The 22,516-nt window shown below is 43.5% G+C and overlaps 1 protein-coding gene across 3 annotated transcripts in view; it reads right to left on the bottom strand.

Annotated features, from left to right (window-relative positions):
- The window catches only part of LOC108700920 (breast cancer anti-estrogen resistance protein 3 homolog), a 248,726-nt gene that overhangs the window by 5,951 nt on the left and 220,259 nt on the right, over positions 1-22,516 (bottom strand). For 2 of the 3 annotated variants that reach the window (XM_041577573.1, XM_018234963.2), the window contains 2 exons: positions 1,259-1,374; positions 146-525 (listed from right to left, as the gene is read on the bottom strand). In XM_041577573.1, the coding sequence (XP_041433507.1) occupies positions 146-525; positions 1,259-1,366 (488 nt within the window). In that variant the 5' untranslated portion in view covers positions 1,367-1,374. Of the gene's footprint in view, positions 1-145; positions 526-1,258; positions 1,375-3,706; positions 3,991-22,516 lie in introns of those variants that run through there. The other variant, XM_018234962.2, reaches the window with a different exon arrangement.

The raw sequence follows: 22,516 nt of genomic DNA, 5'->3' as shown, positions 1-22,516 counted from the left end.
ACATTGTGATAGGATTTTGCACAGTATTTTATAATAATAGGACATGAGACGTGTAGTGTTCGGTGTGGGGGAAAAGAAAACAAGGGTAGGAAACACAGAATAGTACATTGTTAGGCATGGGAGAAATAGAGCAATGCTTATTTACCTAAGGAGGCTGCTCTCAGGCATGTTGAGACTTCTCCTGTGGTCTCTGTCTCCCCCGCTGTGGCTGTTATGTTTCTCGTGCAGGGCTCTAAGCGGCAGGGATCTGTTCACAGGACTTATTATCACTGCGCCTGTAGACTCCGACACCTTCCTTCTGTCCCCCACATAGGAGCGAACCAGAGCTGGGATGTTATCAAACTGATCCTGCTCCAGCTGGTAGAGCGTCCGTGCCATTCCACGTCGTGGGCGCAGAGAGACCGCGATGATCTTAAAATGTAATAACTGGCCGGCGCCGGAACAGCTCAGCACATAGTCCCCCGGGGAAGAGATGGAATCACGGATCAGAAAGTCGCCATTTGACTCCAGCAGCCGCTCTGATTCCTGTGGTGTAACAATTTTAGGGATGTTTAACAGAGCTGTTAATAATGATATAATATATTGTAATATAATATATTCTCCATTCATTTCATTGGGAAGCAATGTCAGGTGTGGTGGGGCATTTGACTACCACAATTCTACAATTGGGCACCATGTCATGCCCCTAGCATGCTATTGGTCTGATGTGCTTTTGGCCTAAGGTGCTATTGGCCTGATGTGTGATAAGATAATAAGGAAAAAAGCAACATGTTAAAATAAATAAATAAAAAGTTGCCCAGTAGTCAGAGAGACCTGGTCTGCTCCTGTATCTAAAGGTGGCCATAAAGGTGGCCATAGGCATAGAGATGTCGCCAAACGAGCGGATCTCTCCCCAATATGCCCACATTGAAGTGGGCGATATCAGGTGATCCGATCGTGGGCCCTAGGGCGGTTGGATCGCTGGACCTCATACACGCACAGATGTGGCGGGATTTTTTAACCTGCCCGATCGAGATCTGCCCGACTTTCGGCCTGACATTGCTCAGGGAAGCCCGTCGGATGGCCCCACACACGGGCCAATAAGCTGCCAACTCGGTTTATTATAATACACAAGTTTCAGTGAGTCATATGACAAAATTGACATCACTACTCACCGTTTATAACTGGTGACATCACTAGTCACAATTTATAAGGATATGATTTACAAGATATTCATGGCTTTTTGTGTATTATATATTTATTACTGGGTGCTGCTGACCTGTCTTGGGAGAGGCCCATGGTACCAAGCATGACTCCTTAGGTCTTCACTGCTCAGTTTCAGCTCTTCCTCCAGCTCCTTCTTTAGGATATCAGTACGAGAAGACATCTTTACACCTAAGAGAGAATATTGGGAAAATAGTCAGGGATATTGTTACATACAGTTAATGCCCATGACTCTGCTCATTGCCAGATGAGGAGAAATACCCCTTGCTCTTCCTAAAAATGTACAGTTATATTTTAAGGTTTTAATTTTTTATTATTTCTGGTTTTTGAGTTATTAAGATTTTTATTCAGCAGCTCTTCAGTTTGCAATTTCAGCAATCTGGTTGCTAGGGTCTGAATGACCCATGCATTGATTTGAATAAGTGACTGGAATATGAATAGGAGAGGCCTAAATAGAAAGATGAGTAATAAAAAGTAGCAATAACAATACATTTGTAGCCTTACAGAGCATTTGCTTTTCAGATGGGGTCAGTAACCTCCCTGTTTGAAAGCTGGAAAGAGTCAAAAGAAGTAGGCAAATAATTCAAAAACGATAAAAAAAAAAAAGAGAAAAAATGAAGGCCGAAAAGTTGTTTAGAATTAGTCATTATATTACATAATAAAAGTTAAAGGAGAAGGAAACCCCCAGGGCGCTAAACCCCTCCCCCCCTCCCCTGTGCTGCCCCCCCTCCCTCCTCCCCCTGGCCTACCTGTCCCCTGGGCAAATGCCCCTAACTTTTTACTCACCCCTCTGCGCAGGTCCTGTCCACGGAGTACGCAGTCGCCATCTTCTCCCACGCGCGTCTTCTTCCTGCTCTGATCGGCGTTTTCTGGCGCATGCGCAGTAGGAACAGGTACCGGTACGGCTCTACTGCGCATGCGCCGAATGTCACGAAGTGAAAACGGAAAACTTCGTGACATTCGGCGCATGCGCAGTAGAGCCGTACCGGTACCTGTTCCTACTGCGCATGCGCCAGAAAACGCCGATCAGAGCAGGAAGAAGACGCGCGTGGGAGAAGATGGCGACTGCGTACTCCGTGGACAGGACCTGCGCAGAGGGGTGAGTAAAAAGTTAGGGGCATTTGCCCAGGGGGACAGGTAGGCCAGGGGGAGGAGGGAGGGGGGGCAGCACAGGGGAGGGGGGAGGGGTTTAGCGCCCTGGGGGTTTCCTTCTCCTTTAAGTTAAAGGTGAAGTACACCTTTAAGGATTGAATTTGGGCAGTTAGTGATTCCTGAAATAATCAACCTGGTAGCCAAAGTCACAGACTGTAGCAACTTGACTGCAGGTCAAATTCAGAAAGCATAATAATAATAATAATAATAATAATAATAATAATAAAAGAAAAATAAGAAACTAGAGCAAATAAAAGCTGATGATGAGCTGCAGAGATGACCAAGTGACTTGTCTGAGAGGTGCTAAATGTAAATCTTTAAACTTAATTACACGTCACACATTCATCAATAGTCGGAACTGGGAGCCTCTTAGGGATCATTATTTACTTGTCCAAATTCTTGCAACTTTAATCCGAATACTGTACTTCATTGAATAGCGATATATATCCTTATAAATGGTGCTAAGTGATGTTGTAAGTTATAGACAGTGTTCCACGATGTCACTTGTATCATTACTCATTGTAACTTGTGTATTATAAAAAATATAATGTTTCCTCTTGTAAAATACAAACAAATTAACAGCCTTGTGCCTTTATATGGTCACAGAACCCCTCAGTGACTTCTAATATCCTTATCATTTACAGTAGGGGGTACATTATCCCTTATAATACATGAGTGATACTCAGAGTTCCCTGTATAACTCAGTCTGCAGCCTTGTGCCTTTATATGGTCACAGAAAGCCTCAGTGACTTCTAATATCCTTATCATTTACTGTAGGGGGTACATTATCCCTTATAATACGAGTGATACTCAGAGTTCCCTGTATAACTCAGCCTGCAGCCTTGTGCCTTTATATGGTCACAGAACCCCTCAGTGACTTCTAATATCCTTATCAATTACAGTAGGGGGTACATTATCTCTTATAATACACAAGTAATACATGAGTAATACATGAGTAATATTGAGCGTTGCGTATATAATGACAGTGCTCTTATTAGCCCCGACTGGGTACTAGAAAGAGTGAGACATTTATATTGACTAGAATATAATTTGATGGACATGTAGACATTGGCAGAAAGTGAAAGTGGCATGATATAAAGGGGGGTATAAAGAAGGAAACCTGTATATTAATAAAGCTGCAGATCAGCAACCCCGCCCCCCTCCAAGGAATCCGTCAGACTTCCAAGAAAAGTTCTTGTGCGCCTCCCGTGTATTCCCAACCTGCCATAAGATCTCAGCCACAGACCCAAATCTTATATTGCAGGTGATAACCCCAAGCAGTTTTGATTGCTGTAAGTGGAATATTAGCAGAAGGGCCCCCTACACCCTCCCCAAAACCTCCGACTGTTACCTGATATTCCTGAGTGTGCTGAAGGTGCAGCTCCCTGTTCCCTTTGGCTCACGCACATTCCATTGTGTTACCCAGTAGATGATTAAACAGAGGGAAGAGTGCGGAAATCACGCCCAGTGTCGTCTCACACACACACACACACACACAGCAGGGCCCCAGTGCATTGGAGTAAGGAGAAGACAAGCCCAGGCACAAGGCATGGAATGTCAGCAGGAATACAGCAGCACATGCTAAACACACGTCAAGACACGCTGGCCACCAAGATTTTGCCTGCTAGCCATCTGTAGCACGTTCCCTACCCATGCCGGTCACTCTTCCCCCATTAACCCACCGTTAACCTGAATTATAAATAAATATGTTTCCGACTCCGCTGTGCTTTGGCTTGTATAGATTGATGTTAAAGGGATTCTGTCATGATTTTTATGGTGTAGTTTTTATTTCTAAATGACACCGTTTACACTGCAAATAATTCACTCTACAATATAAAATTTCATTCCTGAACCAGCAAGTGTATTTTTTAGTTATAATATTGGTGTGTAGGTGCATCTCAGGTCATTTTGCCTCGTCATGTGCTTTCAGAAAGAGCCAGCACTTTAGGATGGAACTGCTTTCTGGCAGGCTGTTGTTTCTCCCACTCAATGTAACTGAATGTGTCGCAGTGGGACCTGGATTTTACTATTAAGTGCTGTTCTTAGATCTACCAGGGAGCTGTAATCTGGTTACCTTCCCATTGTTCTGTTGTTTGGCTGCTGGGGGGGGGGTGAAAGGGAGGGGGATGATATCACTCCAACTTGCAGTACAGCAGTAAAGAGTGACTGAAGTTTATCAGAGCACAAGTCACATGACTGGGGGCAGCTGGGAAACTGGCAATGTCTAGCCCCATGTCAGATTTCAAAATTAAATATTAAAAAATCTGTTTGCCCTTTTGAGAAACGGATTTCAGTGCAGAATTCTGCTTCTTAGTATTCTTGCAATACTATTAACTTGCGCGTTTTGAAAAAAATATGTTTTCCAATGACCAATGACATTTCTCTAATTGCAAGATACAATTCTCAGCTACCCAAGCCACTTACTTGAAATGCATCAGCACTATCTCCAAAAGCAAAAGTTTATATTTGTGCCTGAAAACAATATAACATTTTGTGTAAATATGAGTGTCGCTCTCATCTTTATAATGGAGCACAGTGGTACAGATCCTCTTTCATCCCCATTGTAAGCAGCAGTCCTGCCCTGCTTTATGGCAGCTGAGATTCTAGCTATCTGTATAACAGAACATTCTCTCCAAGTGGCTGCACAGATCCTATCTCATCCCCATTGTAAGCAGCAGTCCTGTCCTGCTTTATGGCAGCTGAGATTCTAGCTATCTGTATAACAGAGCATTCTGTCCCAGTGGCTGCACAGATCCTATCTGATCCCCATTGTAAGCAGCAGTCCTGTCCTGCTTTATGGCTGAGATTCTAGCTATCTGTATAACAGAGCATTCTGTCCCAGTGGCTGCACAGATCCTAACTGATCCCCATTGTAAGCAGCAGTCCTGCCCTGCTTTATGGCTGAGATTCTAGCTATCTGTATAACAGAGCATTCCAACTATCAGAACCTAACTGATCCCCATTGTAAGCTGCAGTCCTGTCCTGCTTTATGGCAGCTGAGATTCTAGCTATCTGTATAACAGAGCATTCTGTCCCAGTGGCTGCACAGATCCTAACTGATCCCCATTGTAAGCAGCAGTCCTGTCCTGCTTTATGGCTGAGATTCTAGCTATCTGTATAACAGAGCATTCTGTCCCAGTGGCTGCACAGATCCTTTCTGATCCCCATTGTAAGCAGCAGTCCTGACCTGCTTTATGGCAGCTGAGATTCTAGCTATCTGTATAACAGAGCATTGTGTCCCAGTGGCTGCACAGATCCTATCTGATCCCCATTGTAAGCAGAAGTCCTGTCCTGCTTTTAGGTAAAGTCAGAGGTAGCAGTTTCACTGTACATGGATTAGCCTGGGAGGACTATAATATGTCTCTCCAAATTTAAAGAATCATCACTTTGCTCCACCTGAAAGTCTTTAGCATTTGGAGGATGATGGGAATTGCAGTACAAACAGGCACAAATCAATAATTTTATGTTGATCATATTTAAATCTGATAGAATATATCTATATAATAAAACAGCCTTGTAGTGAAACTTGGAGCTCTGCCTGTGAAATGCCAACCGCACGGCAGCTTTACATGCATTAGAAATCCTTACCCAACCCCTGGCATTGAGCCCTTTCTTGACCCCCCTACCTTGTAACCATGTCGAGGCCAGAGATTCATGTCAGGTGGAGCAGGGGTTCCCTAGGACCTTCCCCAAACTGGGCACAATCTCAATGCCATGCTGGGTAACTGGTAAGGATCTGCGCTGGCAAAGTGCCAACCCCCAGGCAGGAATGTATCAGGAGGGGCAGGGCAATTAGGAGGGAATTCATTAAAACTGCTGGCTGCCTGGGGCAGATACAGACCAACCCCCCACTCCGTCCCTCCCCAATGCACAAGGAAATCCCAATGACAGTTTAGTTACTTGGTTACTAGTCCAATGTACAAAGGAGGTGTATTCTAAGATAAAGCTTCTTGGGGATGAATCCAGAGCGACCTGCTGCCATGTAAAACCCTGCCATTTGTAACTAGGTGCTGCTGTTAGATAACATTTGAATAAAAAGCAAAAATAAATAAATAAACCCAAAAAACATGGAAATCATGATGTTTTGTTGCCCATACAGTCACACACCAATATGATCAATGTGCCCATTATACTAATTTAACTAATACTAATTATACTAATATGGACAGCACTTCCTGATGCTGCCAGAAATGTAAAATTCCTGGGATAGCAGCAGAAATAGCCCTTAAATTTGCTCATAGCCTGTACAGAGAGATACCATAAAACTATGGCAGCATAGGTATTCCCCTGTACTAAGCACAATTCAGCAGGAACAGTCCCCTAAGTTTGCCCATAGTCTGTATTGAGAGATCCCATAAAACTATGGCAGCATAGGTATTCCCCTGTACTAAACACAATTCAGCAGGAACAGCCCCCTAAGTTTGCTCATAGTCTGTACAGAGAGATCCCATAAAACTATGGCAGCATAGGTATTCCCCTGTACTAAGCACAATTCAGCAGGAACAGTCCCCTAAGTTTGCCCATAGTCTGTATTGAGAGATACCATAAAACTATGGCAGCATAGATATTCCCCTATACTAAGCACAATTCAGCAGGAACAGCCCCCTAAGTTTGCTCATTGTCTGTACAGGGAGATACCATAAAACTATGGCAGCATAGGTATTCCCCTGTACTAAGCACAATTCAGCAGGAACAGCCCCCTATTAGTATGTAGCAGGAAGTGGCACTCATATACTTAAGTACATGAGTCAGATTCTTGTTTTTTTCAATTGCTGTCCGCATATAAAAACAAGGCAGAAAAGAATTTTCAAGTCTTTCCAAGAAAAAAATAAGGCATCAGGAAGAGAATCTGACAAATATGGTAGGAATGCTGCGCTGATTGTGAAATACTGCTGCACCTGCATTGTAGCTGCTTATTTCCTGTTTAAAAGAAATGTATCTGCACCCCGACTCTCCACCTCCCTCGTCATTGTTTGGCAAATTGATTTTTTTTTTGTGTTTCATTTATCACTCCATTTTGGGCTCATATGGCGAGTCTGGGCCACATTGGGGCAACCCAGAGATTTTGGGTTGGGCAGGAAAAGTTGAGAGAATTTAGTCCTCAGCACCCCATAATAACTGCTTAGTGATCCCTTTGCTTCAAGAAAGAGTGGGGACACAAGCAGCCCCTGTATGTTCCTCCAGTGGACGAAATCCAAACTTTTATTTTCTTATATTGTTAGAAGGCAATCATCTATCAAGCTCCAGTTCAGCTCTTTGGTATATAAAAGGATTGAGGCAATTCCCAGCAACCTCCCTTCCCACTCTGTTCCATAGCTACAATCTCTCTTGGGTAGAGACTGCCTCTAAGTATTAATGATCAGTTCATCACATAAAAGAATCAAAGAACAAGAACAGAGTGTAACCCAAATCTATTGTTCTATAGGATTCCGCTGTGATTGGTGTCCCAACACTGCAGCTTGAAGATCACTGTTCCTCTCCGTTCCTTTCATGCACTAGGAAAAAGTTTCTTTTCAAAGTCTTTAAAAGCTTGTACATCTGGTTCCTCCTGAAGAGTTCTTCTCAAACTTGAATGATGAAAAATTATAAAGTGCCGGGGGTGCTGCCATTTTGGGTCTATCAAGCCAAGGAAAAAGAGCAGGAGAAATGCCTTGTTCGTTATTTCTGGGAGATTACCAAGGATCGCCTAATGTAATGTGTTTGGGGCAGGTATTTTTGGGCACTTCAAGAGGATATTTCCTGCTGGGTGATGAATTCCCCCGTCTGTCAGGGCCCTCTGGGAAGAGATCTGACTCAAACACCAGTTTATTGATGGATTGTATAGTTGAAGCCATGGTAAACCCAGGACCACCCAGGTCAAGAGGCTGTTAATAATAAGGAATGACAATCTTCTTTCTTCATATAGGAACCAAACTCCAGGGGCAGTAGATTCTGTAGATTCCTAAGTGTAATGGTCACCTTTCAGTAGTAAATGCATTTAGAGAAGTTCTCAGAGCACTTCCCAGAGTTGATGTCTTCTTCTACCAGCTGGGCAGTGTGATGGGAGAAGTGGCTGGGGTTCAACTAGAAAATGCACCAGATGAGCTTGTATCCTTATTATATTATACGATTACTTACTTCCCATATGTATAAATACAAATATACAGAGAATGAAAGATTACTTACTTGTTTGGTGCCAATATAATTGTGCACAAAAGAAAAAAAAAATGTTTTTTGGTAATAGAAAGGACATGGAAAGTTAAGGGCAATGAATTCAGATTAGACTTGCCATGTGACTAGGGCTTGGCCCCTCTCTATAGTTATCATGTGCTGCCCTGGAGCAGATAGGATGAATTCCCTTTCTCCCTGCCAGAGTCCTCAGCACAACTTCAATGTTTTACTTACTGAAGGACATGTAGAAATCTGTATGTTAGAAAGATAGAAAGAGAGCGATACCAAGAAAGAGATACACAGAGAACTAGAGATACAGAGCGAGAACGAGACGAGTACAGAGAGAGAAATACTGACAGAGATACAGAGAGAGAGAGAGAGAGAGAGAGAAGGGTTACAGAGAGAGAGGCCAAATAACACAAAAAATAAACAAAGTCAAAGAGCAATACGTCTGTGACTGGAGGAACGAAATATCAAATTCCCAGAAACTTTCTATCTACCAATCACTGGGGAGAGAGTACAGACTGGCCCCATATCTGGAAAGGCTACAGAGTATGTACAGACTGAGTGCCCACAACTTTGAGATAGACTTGGGACGGCACAGACAGACCTACAGACCCAGAGAGAACAGACTGTGCCAGCGATGTGACCAGGAGGCCATGGAGTATGAGGCCCACTTCTTGCTACAGTGCCCCACATACTCAGCACTGAGGGACACCCACTTCCAGAGATTTTCCCGTCACATCCCAGACTTCGCATCCATAAAAGAAGAGAGGAAACTCCACTTCCTACTGGGAGAAGAGACACTGACAGTAACAATAGCTGCACAATATGTAAGAGACTGTCATAGACTGAGAGAGAACGGACTTTCCCCTATTCCCATAAACTGCCCCCCCTAACCCCACCCATTTCACCCCTCTACCTGCTTTGGCAATGCTTAATGTATTTGGTCCTGCCAATAAAGCTCATTTGATTTGATTTGATTTGATTTGATTTGAGAGAGAGAGAGAGAGAGAAGGAGAGAGAGAGAGAGAGAGAGAGAGAGAGAGAGAGAAAGGGATACAGAGAGAGAGAGAGAGAGAGAGAGAGAGAGAGAGAGAGAGAGAGAGAGAAAGGGATAGAGAGAGAGAGAGAGGGATAGAGAGACAGAGAGAGAGAGAGAGAGAGAGAGAGAGAGGGATAGAGAGAGAGGGAGAGAGAGAGAGAGAGAGAGAGAGAGAGAGAGAGAAGGATACGGAGAGAGAGAGAAAGGGATACATAGAGAGAGAAATGGATACAGAGAGAGAGAGAGAGAGAGAGAGAGAGAGGGATACACATAGAGTAAGGGATACAGAGGTAAAGAGAGAGAAAATGGTTACAGAGAGAAAGAGAGAGAAGGAGAGAGAGAGAAAGGGATACAGAGAGAGAGAGAGAGAGAGAGAGAGAGCGAGAGAGAGAGAGAGAAAAGGACACAGAGAGAGATATGGAGAGAGAGAGGGATATAGAGAGATAAAGGAATACAGAGAGAGAGAGAGAGAGAAAGGGATACGGAGAGAGAGAGAGAGAGAGAGAGAGAGAGAGAGAGAAAAGGGATAAGGAAGGGATAATGAGAGAGAAGGAGGGAGAGAGAGGGGGATACGGAGAGAAAGAGAGAGAGAGAGAGAGAGAGAGGAAAGGATACATGGAGAGAGAGAAAGGGACACAGAGAGAGAGAGAGAAGCACACAGAGAGAGAAATATAGAGAGAGAAAAGAATAGAGAGAGAGAGAGAGAGAGAGAGAGAGAGAGAGAAAAGGATACGGAGAGAGAGAGAAAGGGATACATAGAGAGAGAAATGGATACAGAGAGAGAGAGAGAGAGAGAGAGAGAGAGGGATACACAGAGTAAGGGATACAGAGGGAAAGAGAGAGAAAATGGTTACAGAGAGAAAGAGAGAGAAAAGGATACGGAGAGAGAGAGAAAGGGATACATAGAGAGAGAAATGGATACAGAGAGAGAGAGAGAGAGAGAGAGAGGGATACACAGAGTAAGGGATACAGAGGGAAAGAGAGAGAAAATGGTTACAGAGAGAAAGAGAGAGAAAAGGATACGGAGAGAGAGAGAAAGGGATACATAGAGAGAGAAATGGATACAGAGAGAGAGAGAGAGAGAGAGAGAGAGAGAGAGAGGGATACACAGAGTAAGGGATACAGAGGGAAAGAGAGAGAAAATGGTTACAGAGAGAAAGAGAAAGAAAGAAAAGGATACGGGGCGAGAGAGAGAGAGAGAGAGAGAGAGAAAAGGATAGGGGGGGGAGAGAGAGAGAGAGAGAATAGCCAAGAGACGTGTATCTGCTGAGGGAGCAGTGAGGAAAGTTTGAAGGTCAGATTCAAGTGAAATTCCAATGTCAGGCTCAGCACAGTTATCACATTTCTAGTGGAACTGCTGAGTGGGAGACAGATGTTCCTAAAGCAGACAAATAAAGTAACGCTCAGTTGTTTGTTCTTTTTTGGAAGCAACGTTGATTTAAGGTCAGCCGGTCAGCTCACCTCTCACCCTAAAGCTGGCCATAGACGCAAAGATCCGATCGTACGAATCAACGTACGATCGGACTTTCCCATCTCCCGACCCTCCACTAACCATTCAGATCAAAGTCTTTACCATTCCGATCAAATAAGAACAGATCACCCAATGCTCTGCCCCTGACAGCAATCGTACGATACTTATGTCCGACAACACTGGTGACAGTCTCCCACTGAAAATCGTACGATCGGCAATACACGCAGAGATATTATCGGCAGGCGACAGAAATTTTCTAACCTGTCCGATCGACCAATCGACCGATCTCCGACGGACGAAAAATGTCGGGACTCTCCACACATGGTCCGAAAATCGTACGAATCCACGATTCGTACGATCGGATCTTTGCGTCTATGGCCAGCTTTAGGGAAGTGATGCAGAGGGCAGGTCTGACAATCACTGGCTCCTGCTTTTTAAATTAACCCAGAAGTGCAAGTCTAAGGGCTAAAGTTTAAGGAATAAACTCCACAGGAGATTCTGTAGGTCGGTGTTGAATCAAATAAACGCATGCCACAAGCTGGATGTAATCTCATGGGTGAAAATATAGTGGGACTGATACAGAAATCTAATGTGTAAACTACATGGAAAATTCTCCATCCGGCGCAACACGACTGTCAGATGGGAACTCTGCGTCTTCATCCAATGAGATAAAATCTGATGGCGTCTGCCTGACTTTTTTTTATCCATTGAAATACATTGACTGTCAGGTGTAGATACATGAACAAACTACATCTGACTTTATCTGATCCGACTTTACTTTATAGGGCAGGGGTTCCTAACTTGTTTTACCATGAGCCACATACAAATGTAAAGAGAGTGAGGAGCAACACAAACATGATAAAAATTCCTGGGGTGCCAAATAAGAGCTGTGATTGGCTATTTGGTAGCCCTTATGTGGACTGGCAGCCTACAGGAGACTCTGTTTGGCAGTGCACCTGGTTTTTATACAACCAAAACTTGCCTCCAAGTCTGGAATTCAAAACAAGCTTCTACTTTGAGGCCACCGGGTGCAACATCTAAGGGGTTGGAGAGCAACATGTTAATCATGAGCCGCTGGTTGGGGATCACTGCTCTGGGGGATGAAATTTCTCAGGATCCTACAAATCTTGTGCTGTTGCATAGTGTTGCGTGTAATTGCATAGCAAGATCAGATCTTGCAAAATCTGACCCACAAAATCTGATCAAAATCTCCCATGTAGTTTTTACCCTAAGACCCGCTGACTCAGTAGAGTATGAGGGTATAGCTTATTGTTTGCCCACAACATTCCTTCTCTGTATATTTGTATTTATACATATAGGAAGGAGGTGCCATATTGTTTCCCTTAGACAGTACAGTATAAGGGTATAGCTTATTGTGTGCCCAGAACATTCCTTCTCTGTATATTTGTATTTATACATATGGGAAGGAGGTGCCATATTGTTTCCCTTAGACAGTACAGTATGAGGGTATAGCTTATTGTGTGCCCAGAACATTCCTTCTCTGTATATTTGTATTTATACATATGGGAAGGAGGTGCCATATTGTTTCCCTTAGACAGTACAGTATGAGGGTATAGCTTATTGTGTGCCCAGAACATTCCTCTCTGTATATTTGTATTTATACATATGGGAAGGAGGTGCCATATTGTTTCCCTTAGACAGTACAGTATGAGGGTATAGCTTATTGTGTGCCCACAACATTCCTTCTCTGTATATTTGTACTTATACATATGGGTTGAAGGTGCCATAGACAGTACAGTACAGTATGGGGGTTTATTTTATTTTGTGCCCAGAACATTCCTTCTCTGTATATTTGCATTTATACATATAGGTAGGAGGTGCCATATTATTTCCCTTAGACAGTACAGTATGAGGGTATAGCTTATTGTGTGCCCAGAACATTCCTTCTCTGTATATTTGTATTTATACATATGGGAAGGAGGTGCCATATTGTTTCCCTTAGACAGTACAGTATGAGGGTATAGATTATTGTGTGCCCAGAACATTTTTTCTCTGTATATTTGTATTGATACATATGGGAAGGAGGTGCCATATTGTTTCCCTTAGACAGTACAGTATGAGGGTATAGCCGATTGTGTGCCCAGAACATTCCTTCTCTGTATATTTGTATTTATACATATGGGAAGGAGGTGCCATATTGTTTCCCTTAGACAGTACAGTATGAGGGTATAGCTTATTGTGTGCCCAGAACATTCCTTCTCTGTTTATTTGTATTTATACATATGGGAAGGAGGTGCCATATTGTTTCCCTTAGACAGTACAGTATGAGGGTATAGCTTATTGTGTGCCCACAACATTCCTTCTCTGTATATTTGTATTTATACATATGGGAAGGAGGTGCCATATTGTTTCCCTTAGACAGTACAGTATGAGGGTATAGCTTATTGTGTGCCCACAACATTCCTTCTCTGTATATTTGTATTTATACATATGGGTTGAAGGTGCCATAGACAGTACAGTACAGTATGGGGGTTTATTTTATTTTGTGCCCAGAACATTCCTTCTCTGTATATTTGCATTTATACATATAGGTAGGAGGTGCCATATTATTTCCCTTAGACAGTACAGTATGAGGGTATAGCTTATTGTGTGCCCAGAACATTTCTTCTCTGTATATTTGTATTTATACATATGGGAAGGAGGTGCCATATTGTTTCCCTTAGACAGTACAGTATGAGGGTATAGCTTATTGTGTGCCCACAACATTCCTTCTCTGTATATTTGTATTTATACATATGGGTTGAAGGTGCCATAGACAGTACAGTACAGTATGGGGGTTTATTTTATTTTGTGCCCAGAACATTCCTTCTCTGTATATTTGCATTTATACATATAGGTAGGAGGTGCCATATTATTTCCCTTAGACAGTACAGTATGAGGGTATAGCTTATTGTGTGCCCAGAACATTCCTTCTCTGTATATTTGCATTTATACATATAGGTAGGAGGTGCCATATTATTTCCCTTAGACAGTACAGTATGAGGGTATAGCTTATTGTGTGCCCAGAACATTCCTTCTCTGTATATTTGTATTTATACATATGGGAAGGAGGTGTCATATTGTTTCCCTTAGACAGTACAGTATGAGGGTATAGCTTATTGTGTGCCCACAACATTCCTTCTCTGTATATTTGTATTTATACATATGGGAAGGAGGTGCCATATTGTTTCCCTTAGACAGTACAGTATGAGGGTATAACTTATTGTGTGCCCAGAACATTTCTTCTCTGTATATTTGTATTTATACATATGGGAAGGAGGTGCCATATTGTTTCCCTTAGACAATACAGTATGAGGGTATAGCTTATTGTGTGCCCAGAACATTCCTTCTCTATATTTTTGTATTTATACATATGGGAAGGAGGTGCCATATTGTTTCCCTTAGACCAGGGATCCCCAACCTTTTTCACCCGTGAGCAACATTCGGATGTAAAAAGAGCTGGGGAGCAACATAAGCATGAAACAAGTTCCTGGGTGGTGCCAAATAAGGGTTATGATTGGCTTTTGATAGTCCCTATGTGGACTGGCAGCCTACAGGAGGCTCTGATTGGCAGACCAACTGGTTTTTATACAACCAAATCTTGTCTCCAAGCCTGGAATTCAAAAATAAGCACCTGCTTTGGGGCCACTGAGAGCAACATCAAGGGGTTGGTGAGCAACATGTTGCTCACGAGCTACTGGTTGGGGATCAATGTACAGTATGAGGGTATAGCTTATTGTGTGCCCAGAACATTCCTTCTCTGTATATTTGTATTTATACATATGGGAAGGAGGTGCCATATTGTTTCCCTTAGACCAGGGGTCCCCAACTTTATTTTACCCGTAAGCCACTTTCAAATATAAAAAGAGTTGGGGAGCAACACAAGCATGAAAAGTTCCTGTAGGTGACAAAAACATCTGTGATTTGCTATTTTGTAGCCCCTATGTGGCAGACTACAGGAGACTCTGTTTGGCAGTGCACCTGATTTCTATGCAACAAAAACTTGCCTGGAATTCAAAAATAAGCTCCTGCTTTGAGGCCACTGGGAGCAACATCCAAGGGGTTGGAGAGCAACATGTCACTGAGCCACTGGTTAACGATCACTGCCTAAAAGTGGCCATAAACGGGCCGATAAAAGCTGCAGCTTATTGGCCCGTGTATGGGGCCCCCCGACGGGCTTCCCAGATCGAGATCTGGCCAATCTCGATCGGATGGGACCTGTCGGATCGCGGCCACACCTGTTCGTTGATGCGGTCCCGGGATGCGACCGCCCGTTACTATTCGTTAGGATCCGATCGTTGGGCCCTAGGGCCCACGATCGGAACAGCCCGATATTGCCCACCTCTAGATGGGCATATCGGGGAGAGATCCGCTCATTTGGCGACATCGCCAAACTAGCGGATCTCTCCGTGTATGGCCACCATTAGACAGTACAGTATGAGGGTATAGCTTTTCCCTTTCATATAAATTATTTCTGCTGTAATATTTTGCAGGCCCAGCAGAGGGCACTGTTGCACTGGCAGATGAGATGGTTGGACTTCATAAAAACAAGACTCCTGGTACTTATAAAGTGAAAGTTCAGGCTTTAATGTAAACCGTGAAGTTTGTCTTTTCTCCCCCCCCTTCCATCAGTAGAGAAGGTGCATGAGTCGCGCTCTGCAGCAGTAGGAAATGTGTGCGCAGAAAATAAGTGTTAATATACAGCTCGCATCATTGATCTGACAGCATGTTGATTGTGAGCTGGCTGTATGTCTGAGCCGCAATAACAATTGGAACATAACTCAAACATGTAGCCTTTTAAAACCCACTTAACTGTAATTGTCTGATTTGTGTTTGCATCAGGAACAATCAATGCTTCCCCGATTTTGGCGGGCGCAGGGAACAAAGAGGGCACGTTAACCGCTTTATTTCCAAATGAAAGAAGCCGAGGGAAGGGTCGTTTCACTATTAGTGTCTGGGGGGGGGGAGCTTGGCGTAATGAATTCTATTATATTCCATGGGGCTTAGAGATAATTTATTCTAAAATAAAAGGAGAAATATGAGAATGAAAAAAGTTCCTCGTGCACCCGCTCTCTTGTAGGACAACTTTCATTTGCACTTATATTTACCAATAACTTGAAAATAACTTTTAATAAATGTATATCGGGAAAGTTGCTTACAATGATATTTTCTTTCACTAGGCGTTAGGCGGAGTTCCCCTTTAAAGTGACATGATATGGATTTTGACAGCGAAAGTTGTATTTATCATGTACTTTTAAGGAATATTTAAAGCCTTTTTCACATGGTAAAGTACTGCCGGACTGGTTCTTATGTACAGCAGCCCCAATTTGCAATATTCATATATAGTTCATAGTCAAAGCAGAGACTAGTAGAGATACTTTCATGGAACTGGCCACTCTCAGACATTGGGAGGGGAGGACAAGAACAGAGGCCAGAGGAAGGTTAATTATAAAAGGGGGAATGTTTGGGGTCACTATTATGGGCAGGACCACAACCAAGTTTCTCATGCATTTCTTTAAACTCATAGGGGCAGATTTACTAAGCGTCAAATTTTCTCCATCGTCCGTTTTGCAACACTTCGCCAGGCGCAAATGCGCTCAGACTTCACCAATTCACTAATCTCCAGAGTTTCGTCTTGGGTGACGAACGCGGGTGACTTTTCGCTACCGTTACTTCGGCAGTGCGAGCATTTCATTGCTAAGATGCGCTAGCGTTCACTTGTGCCTAGCAAAAATTTTTGCATACGGTGGGAAATTTAAAGTTGTATGGACGTCTTTATGTTAAATGTTGGTGCAAATACTTGCACTTTTAAAAACACATGTCCGGGGAACCTTAATAAAGACAATAGATTTAATATAATGCCCTACACATGAGCCCACTGTAAAATGAATGCTCCAAATGTATGGGGAAAAACAGTTACCCAAAAAAAGTTTAAGTTTTGCAGGCAATCCCGCTTCAAAAAAGGAAAAGTCGCCAGCGTTTTTGGAACTTTGATGCATTTTCAGCACACAGGATATGTTAGCAGTTCGCCTGGTCTGAGTTGGATGAAGTCTTGTCGTCTGCTGCTGCTATTTTAATTCTGGAGTCAGACCTTCGTTAGATGCTGCTCCAAAAAGCTTGGGCCCTAAAAGTCTTTCTGCGAATACGGCCACTGTAGTGACCCTTTCAATGTGTCCCAGGTGTGGACTGCACCTGGGAGTCCCACTGTGGCCTTTAAGGCCCCCATACACGGGCCAATAAAAGCTGCCAACAGTCCGAGACGATTCGACTTTTCGGGTCGATCATATTCACCCGAGTTTTAGAAATTCGATGCTTTTAATGAATTGGTCGAATTTCGAGTTCGGGGGAGTTTTTAAAAAATAAATGTGCGTCTGGGAGAAAGGGTAACTAAAGCAATATCCTTTAGATTAGATATAGGAAACAAACAGAGAAATAACATTAATATAATAAAATATTAAATATGGAGAGAAATAGAATCTAGTTGTGTGGCTACACACACACACACACACTGGCACAAACCCGAACATATCCCCAGCCAGACACACAGCAGCATTGCAGATATGTAGAGATGGCAGCGTTCAGCTCTCCCTCCTGCTGCCCAGTGTTGTGTCTGGCACATGTGGGTAAGGGAGGGGATTTCTGTGCCGCAGATGAGCCTGGCAGCAAACCCTTTAGCGCACTCACCAGCCTCTGTCTGACACTTCTTGGGTGTGTGTGTCTGGGAATAGAGAGCTGCATACAACAACCCCCCGGAGTAATCACCATCAGTTTTAGGGTGAGCTAATGTGAGTGTGACCCACCGGGGAGGGTTAGTGGGAGGCAGAGCCTGCAGGCACCATGGGACAACAGGGAGTCTGACGCTCTGTCTGATATCATCAATGTCCTGCCAGTCTGTGACCTTTAGGGAAGAAGAGCTGGGGAATTGGGCTGTGATGTCTGCTGAAATCGTATCTGAGCAAAGGGGAAGGCGGCAGAATCCCTGCAAAGTGCAGTGTCTGGCTTTATTATATTATATTATATCGTCCAATGGAAGCAGCCAAAACGCTGTGTGTGTGTAATGCAGGCTATGGCAAGGAAGGGGTTACTTTAGTGTCAGGCAGGAGGTTAAAATTAACTTTTTTTTTAACAGTTCAACTGCAGTCAGGCTGGCAGAGGGGGTTCATTTAGCTATCACTTCAAATTAACCCTTCCATTTTCAATAATCTATAACCATTAGCTAATTTAGGCACAAAGGAGCTAGTGGTATAGAGAACTGGCCCCAGGGGCCCTGAATAATCCCAACCATAGACACCTGATATTATACCCCTCATTGTAATCCCCATCACAGACACCTGATATTATACCCCTCTCTGTAATCTCCATCACAGACACCTGATATTATACCCCTCATTGTAATCCCCATCACAGACACCTGATATTATACCCCTCATTGTAATCCCCATCACAGACACCTGATATTATACCCCTCTCTGTAATCTCCATCACAGACACCTGATATTATACCCCTCATTGTAATCCCCATCACAGACACCTGATATTATACCCCTCACTGTAATCTTCATCACATACACCTGGTATTATCCCCCTCACTGTTATCCCCATCACAGGCACCTGGTATTATACCCCTCACTGTGTATTTGAAACCCGTGCAAGGAGCCCTTTATTCTACAGGCGCAGCATCTGCATAACCTTGGTTTATATGTTATATATGTTAAACTGGGCATGTGCTGCATGGTTGCATAGAATCCAGTATAGTCTACAGCAAGCACCTAATATTAGGGCTAAATAGGGTATCGAATGGTGATTTATTATATTTCTGTTAAAGCGTTCAGGTGGTCTCATTTGGCCATGAAAAGTGCTACAGAATGTGACGGCGCTATATAAATTATGTATAATAAAAATATATTTGTGAGTGGAGGATGCTGGTAGTGCAGCAACAGATTTGTTTCATTTGGGAATGAAAGTGTTGTTTTTGCTCAAGTCTCTGGTAAATTAATTGCAATTCTTTTTAACAATTTTTCCTCAATTTCAATTGCTCTTTCTCCTCCCACACATCTCTCTTCTTTTCTCTCTTCAGTTTCATTGCACTATACAGACTCTCTCCATCTCTGCGTTATTGTTGTCTGCTTTTTCTTTCTCACAATCGGGGCCTCTGTGTTCTATATATTTCTAATATCAATTACTGAGGCTCTTATTCCCCTTCTCTATCACTCTACTTAATGATAAATGCCTGTATACCTTTCATTAGGCATATCCTTCCCTATATAAGGATAGCTAGATCTCAGCCATAAAGCAGGACAGGACTGCTGCTTACAATGGGGATCAGATAGGATCTGTGCAGCCACTGGGACAGAATGCTCTGTTATACAGATAGCTAGAATCTCAGCTGCCATAAAGCAGGGCAGGACTGCTGCTTACAATGGGGATCAGATAGGATCTGTGCAGCCACTGGGACAGAATGCTCTGTTATACAGATAGCTAGAATCTCAGCCATAAAGCAGGACAGGACTGCTGCTTACAATGGGGAACAGATAGGATCTGTGCAGACACTGGGACAGAATGCTCTGTTATACAGATAGCTAGAATCTCAGCTGCCATAAAGCAGGCCTGCTACAAAGGGAATTGTTAAAGCCTGGCAGCTGTATAAACCCCAAGTAACAGTTTTGGATTTATCCCAGCTGAGTGTGTATATATATACACAGAGTTCATTATTGATCAGCTGCCCTGTCCCTTTTTTGTTTGTACAATACAAGCTAATCGGTGCCCTAATAAAGCAACACTCCCTCATATTTCTCAGCCAGATGAGCTTTCCAATCAAAACTATTTCTTAAAAGAAAAAAAAAAACAACATTAAGGAAAATGACTCCGTGCTGAGTGCAGAGAGACATCAGAGAGCGTCGGAAGAATGAGAAACATCTCTCAATTGCTCTCTCTTCTTCTAAAGGGTTTTATTGAGCGGTCGTCCCTCGGATGCAGACAAGTGCTTTGTACCTCGCCAGGAAGGTTACGGAGATTGGCATTTGTAAAGAAATAACTTTGCCAAGTTTTCCCGCTTACAAAAACCGGAGAGTTTGGGCAATTTCTGATAAAACTCACACCGTGGGAAATACAAATGTCAACTAGATTTCCCATGGGGCGTCACTACTGCACATATCTGCCTTCATCTCTTAGGTTGTTTAAAATGCAATTGCTATGGAAAGCCGACTTGCGAAACATTGTAGCAGGACGATCCTCCAGGTGGTTTAATAAGCTACATTGTTTCACAAGTCAGAAGCAGCAGTGTAGAGGATATAAACGGGCAGTTACTGCTTTTAATAGTAGTTACATTTACAAAGAAGCTATGAAACCAGTAAGAATAAGAAACAAATGTATAATGGAAATTTGCTCCAAAATGCATTTTCTTTCATTATGCAAAAAAGAAAAAAAAGGTTTTGGGTAGAGTTAAAACTTACAAACTGGAAACAATGCAATGCAACACCACAGTACAATTAATAAACCCCCACCAAAAAAAGAAAATGCCTAATCTAATACTTTAGGGATGAGATCAGTTATCTGGAAACCCGCTATCCAGAAAGCTCTTATAACGGAAAGGCTGTCTCCAACCAATAGACTTCATTTTACCCACATAATCCAAATTTTTAAAAATGATTTCCTTTTTCTGTGTAATAATAAAACAGTCGCTTGTACTTGATCCCAACTAAGATATAATTCATCCTTATTGGAGGCAAAACCAGCCTATTGGGTTTATTTAATGTTTAAATGAATTTCTAGTAGACTTAAGGCATGAAGATCCAAATTATGGAAACATCCGTTGTCCGGAAATTTCCCGAGCATTCTGGACAACAGGTCCTATACCTGTACCTTGACCTCTCTTCTGCACCATATCCGGCTTGTGAACGGCCAAGCAGTATTTGTGCGTTGAACCCTGAACCCCAAACCTCCACTCAGTCCCGGTCCACATGCCAAAAACATGCCAGTGTGTACACTCTCTACTACTCCCCCTCCCAGGGTTGGACTGGCCTGGACTGGGAAAAAACCAGGTGGGTCCCGACCCTCATGGGCCCCCGCCGGGCCAGACCCCCTCTCCCGACATTCAGTTGTGTCGCGCCTTCACGTCACAGTAAGGGGGCGGGGTGGGCTGAAGAGGGGCCCTGGACAGCAGTCCCGGTGGACCCCAGGCCCTCCCAGTCCGACCCTGCCCCCTCCACTTTCACCTAAATGTGGCCATAGACGTAGAGATCCGCAAGCTTGGCGATGTTGCCAAATGAGCGGATCTCTCCCTGATATGCCCACATTGAGGGGGCGATATGGGGCTGATCCAATTATAGGCCCTAGGGCCCAACGATCGGATCATAATGCATCCGATACGGGTGGTCGGAACGCGGGACCTTATACACGCACAGATGCGCCGCGATCCAATGGGATTTTTTAACCTGTCTGATCAGATCTGGCCGACTTTTGGTCAGATATTGATCGGGGAAGCCTGTCAGATGCCCCCCACACGGCCAATAAGCTTTTGACTCAGTCTGTCTGCAGCTTTTATCGGCCCTTGTAAGGGGGCCTTTAGGCACATGACTCTTCTGCTAACCTACCCCTAGATCAGGTCCTACAGCACCCCCTCAACTGTTCCTTCTTCTACCTGACTACATCATGCACCCTGGGCTGGGGGGGGCTTAAACAAAGATGGGGCACCCCGTGAAACCTCCTCCTTTGGAATGGGGTGAATATATAGAAAGTATGGTCATCTGCTGGGAGTGTGTATGTTCTTCCTGTACCAGTGTGGGTTTCCTCTGGGTACCCCGTTTGCCATTCACACAGGAAAGTTAATTAGCTCACACAGGAAAGTTAATTAGCTCCTAAAAAATAAAATAAAAGTCGCAGCTTGTGCCTTTGTTGGCCACGCTGCATTGAGCTTGGGGGTCTTTGGCATGGGGAATGTGGCAATATTAGCTTGTGCCACTGTAGGGATGCACCGAATCCACTATTTTGGATTCGGTCGAACCCCCGAATACCGAACCAAAACCTAATTTGCATATGCAAATTAGGGGTGGGAAGGGGAAAGCATTTTTTACTTCCTTGTTTTGTGACAAAAAGTCACCCGATTTTCCCTCCCCGCCCCTAATTTGCGTATGCGTATTTGAGTATGCAAATTAGGATTCAGATTCAGTTCGGCCTGGCAGAAGGATTCGGCCGAATCCGAATCCTGCTGAAAAAGGCCGAATCCCGAACCGAATCCTGGATTCATTGCATTCACAGTTCCAATATATCCTTAACATTGGTGCTGCCCAGAACCAAACCAGCTGTTACTGTAAATATAGAATTAACAGCAAAACTATTCAATACCTGTATATACTGGAATATATGTTCCCTCGGGCTGAACCTGCTGGGCCCAGCAATCTTGGCAGGCACCCATATTAGGATGGATTGTGGGTAGGGTTTTTGGATCAGGGATGGATCAGGGATGTATGCGTGGGGCTTTATTTGTATTTCAGATG

The sequence above is a fragment of the Xenopus laevis genome, chromosome 9_10L (assembly GCF_017654675.1).
Source record: "Xenopus laevis strain J_2021 chromosome 9_10L, Xenopus_laevis_v10.1, whole genome shotgun sequence".
Taxonomy (NCBI): Eukaryota; Metazoa; Chordata; class Amphibia; order Anura; family Pipidae; genus Xenopus; species Xenopus laevis.
The sequence above is the reverse complement of the archived record's forward strand: the minus strand, read 5'-3'. Positions and strand labels throughout refer to the sequence as shown.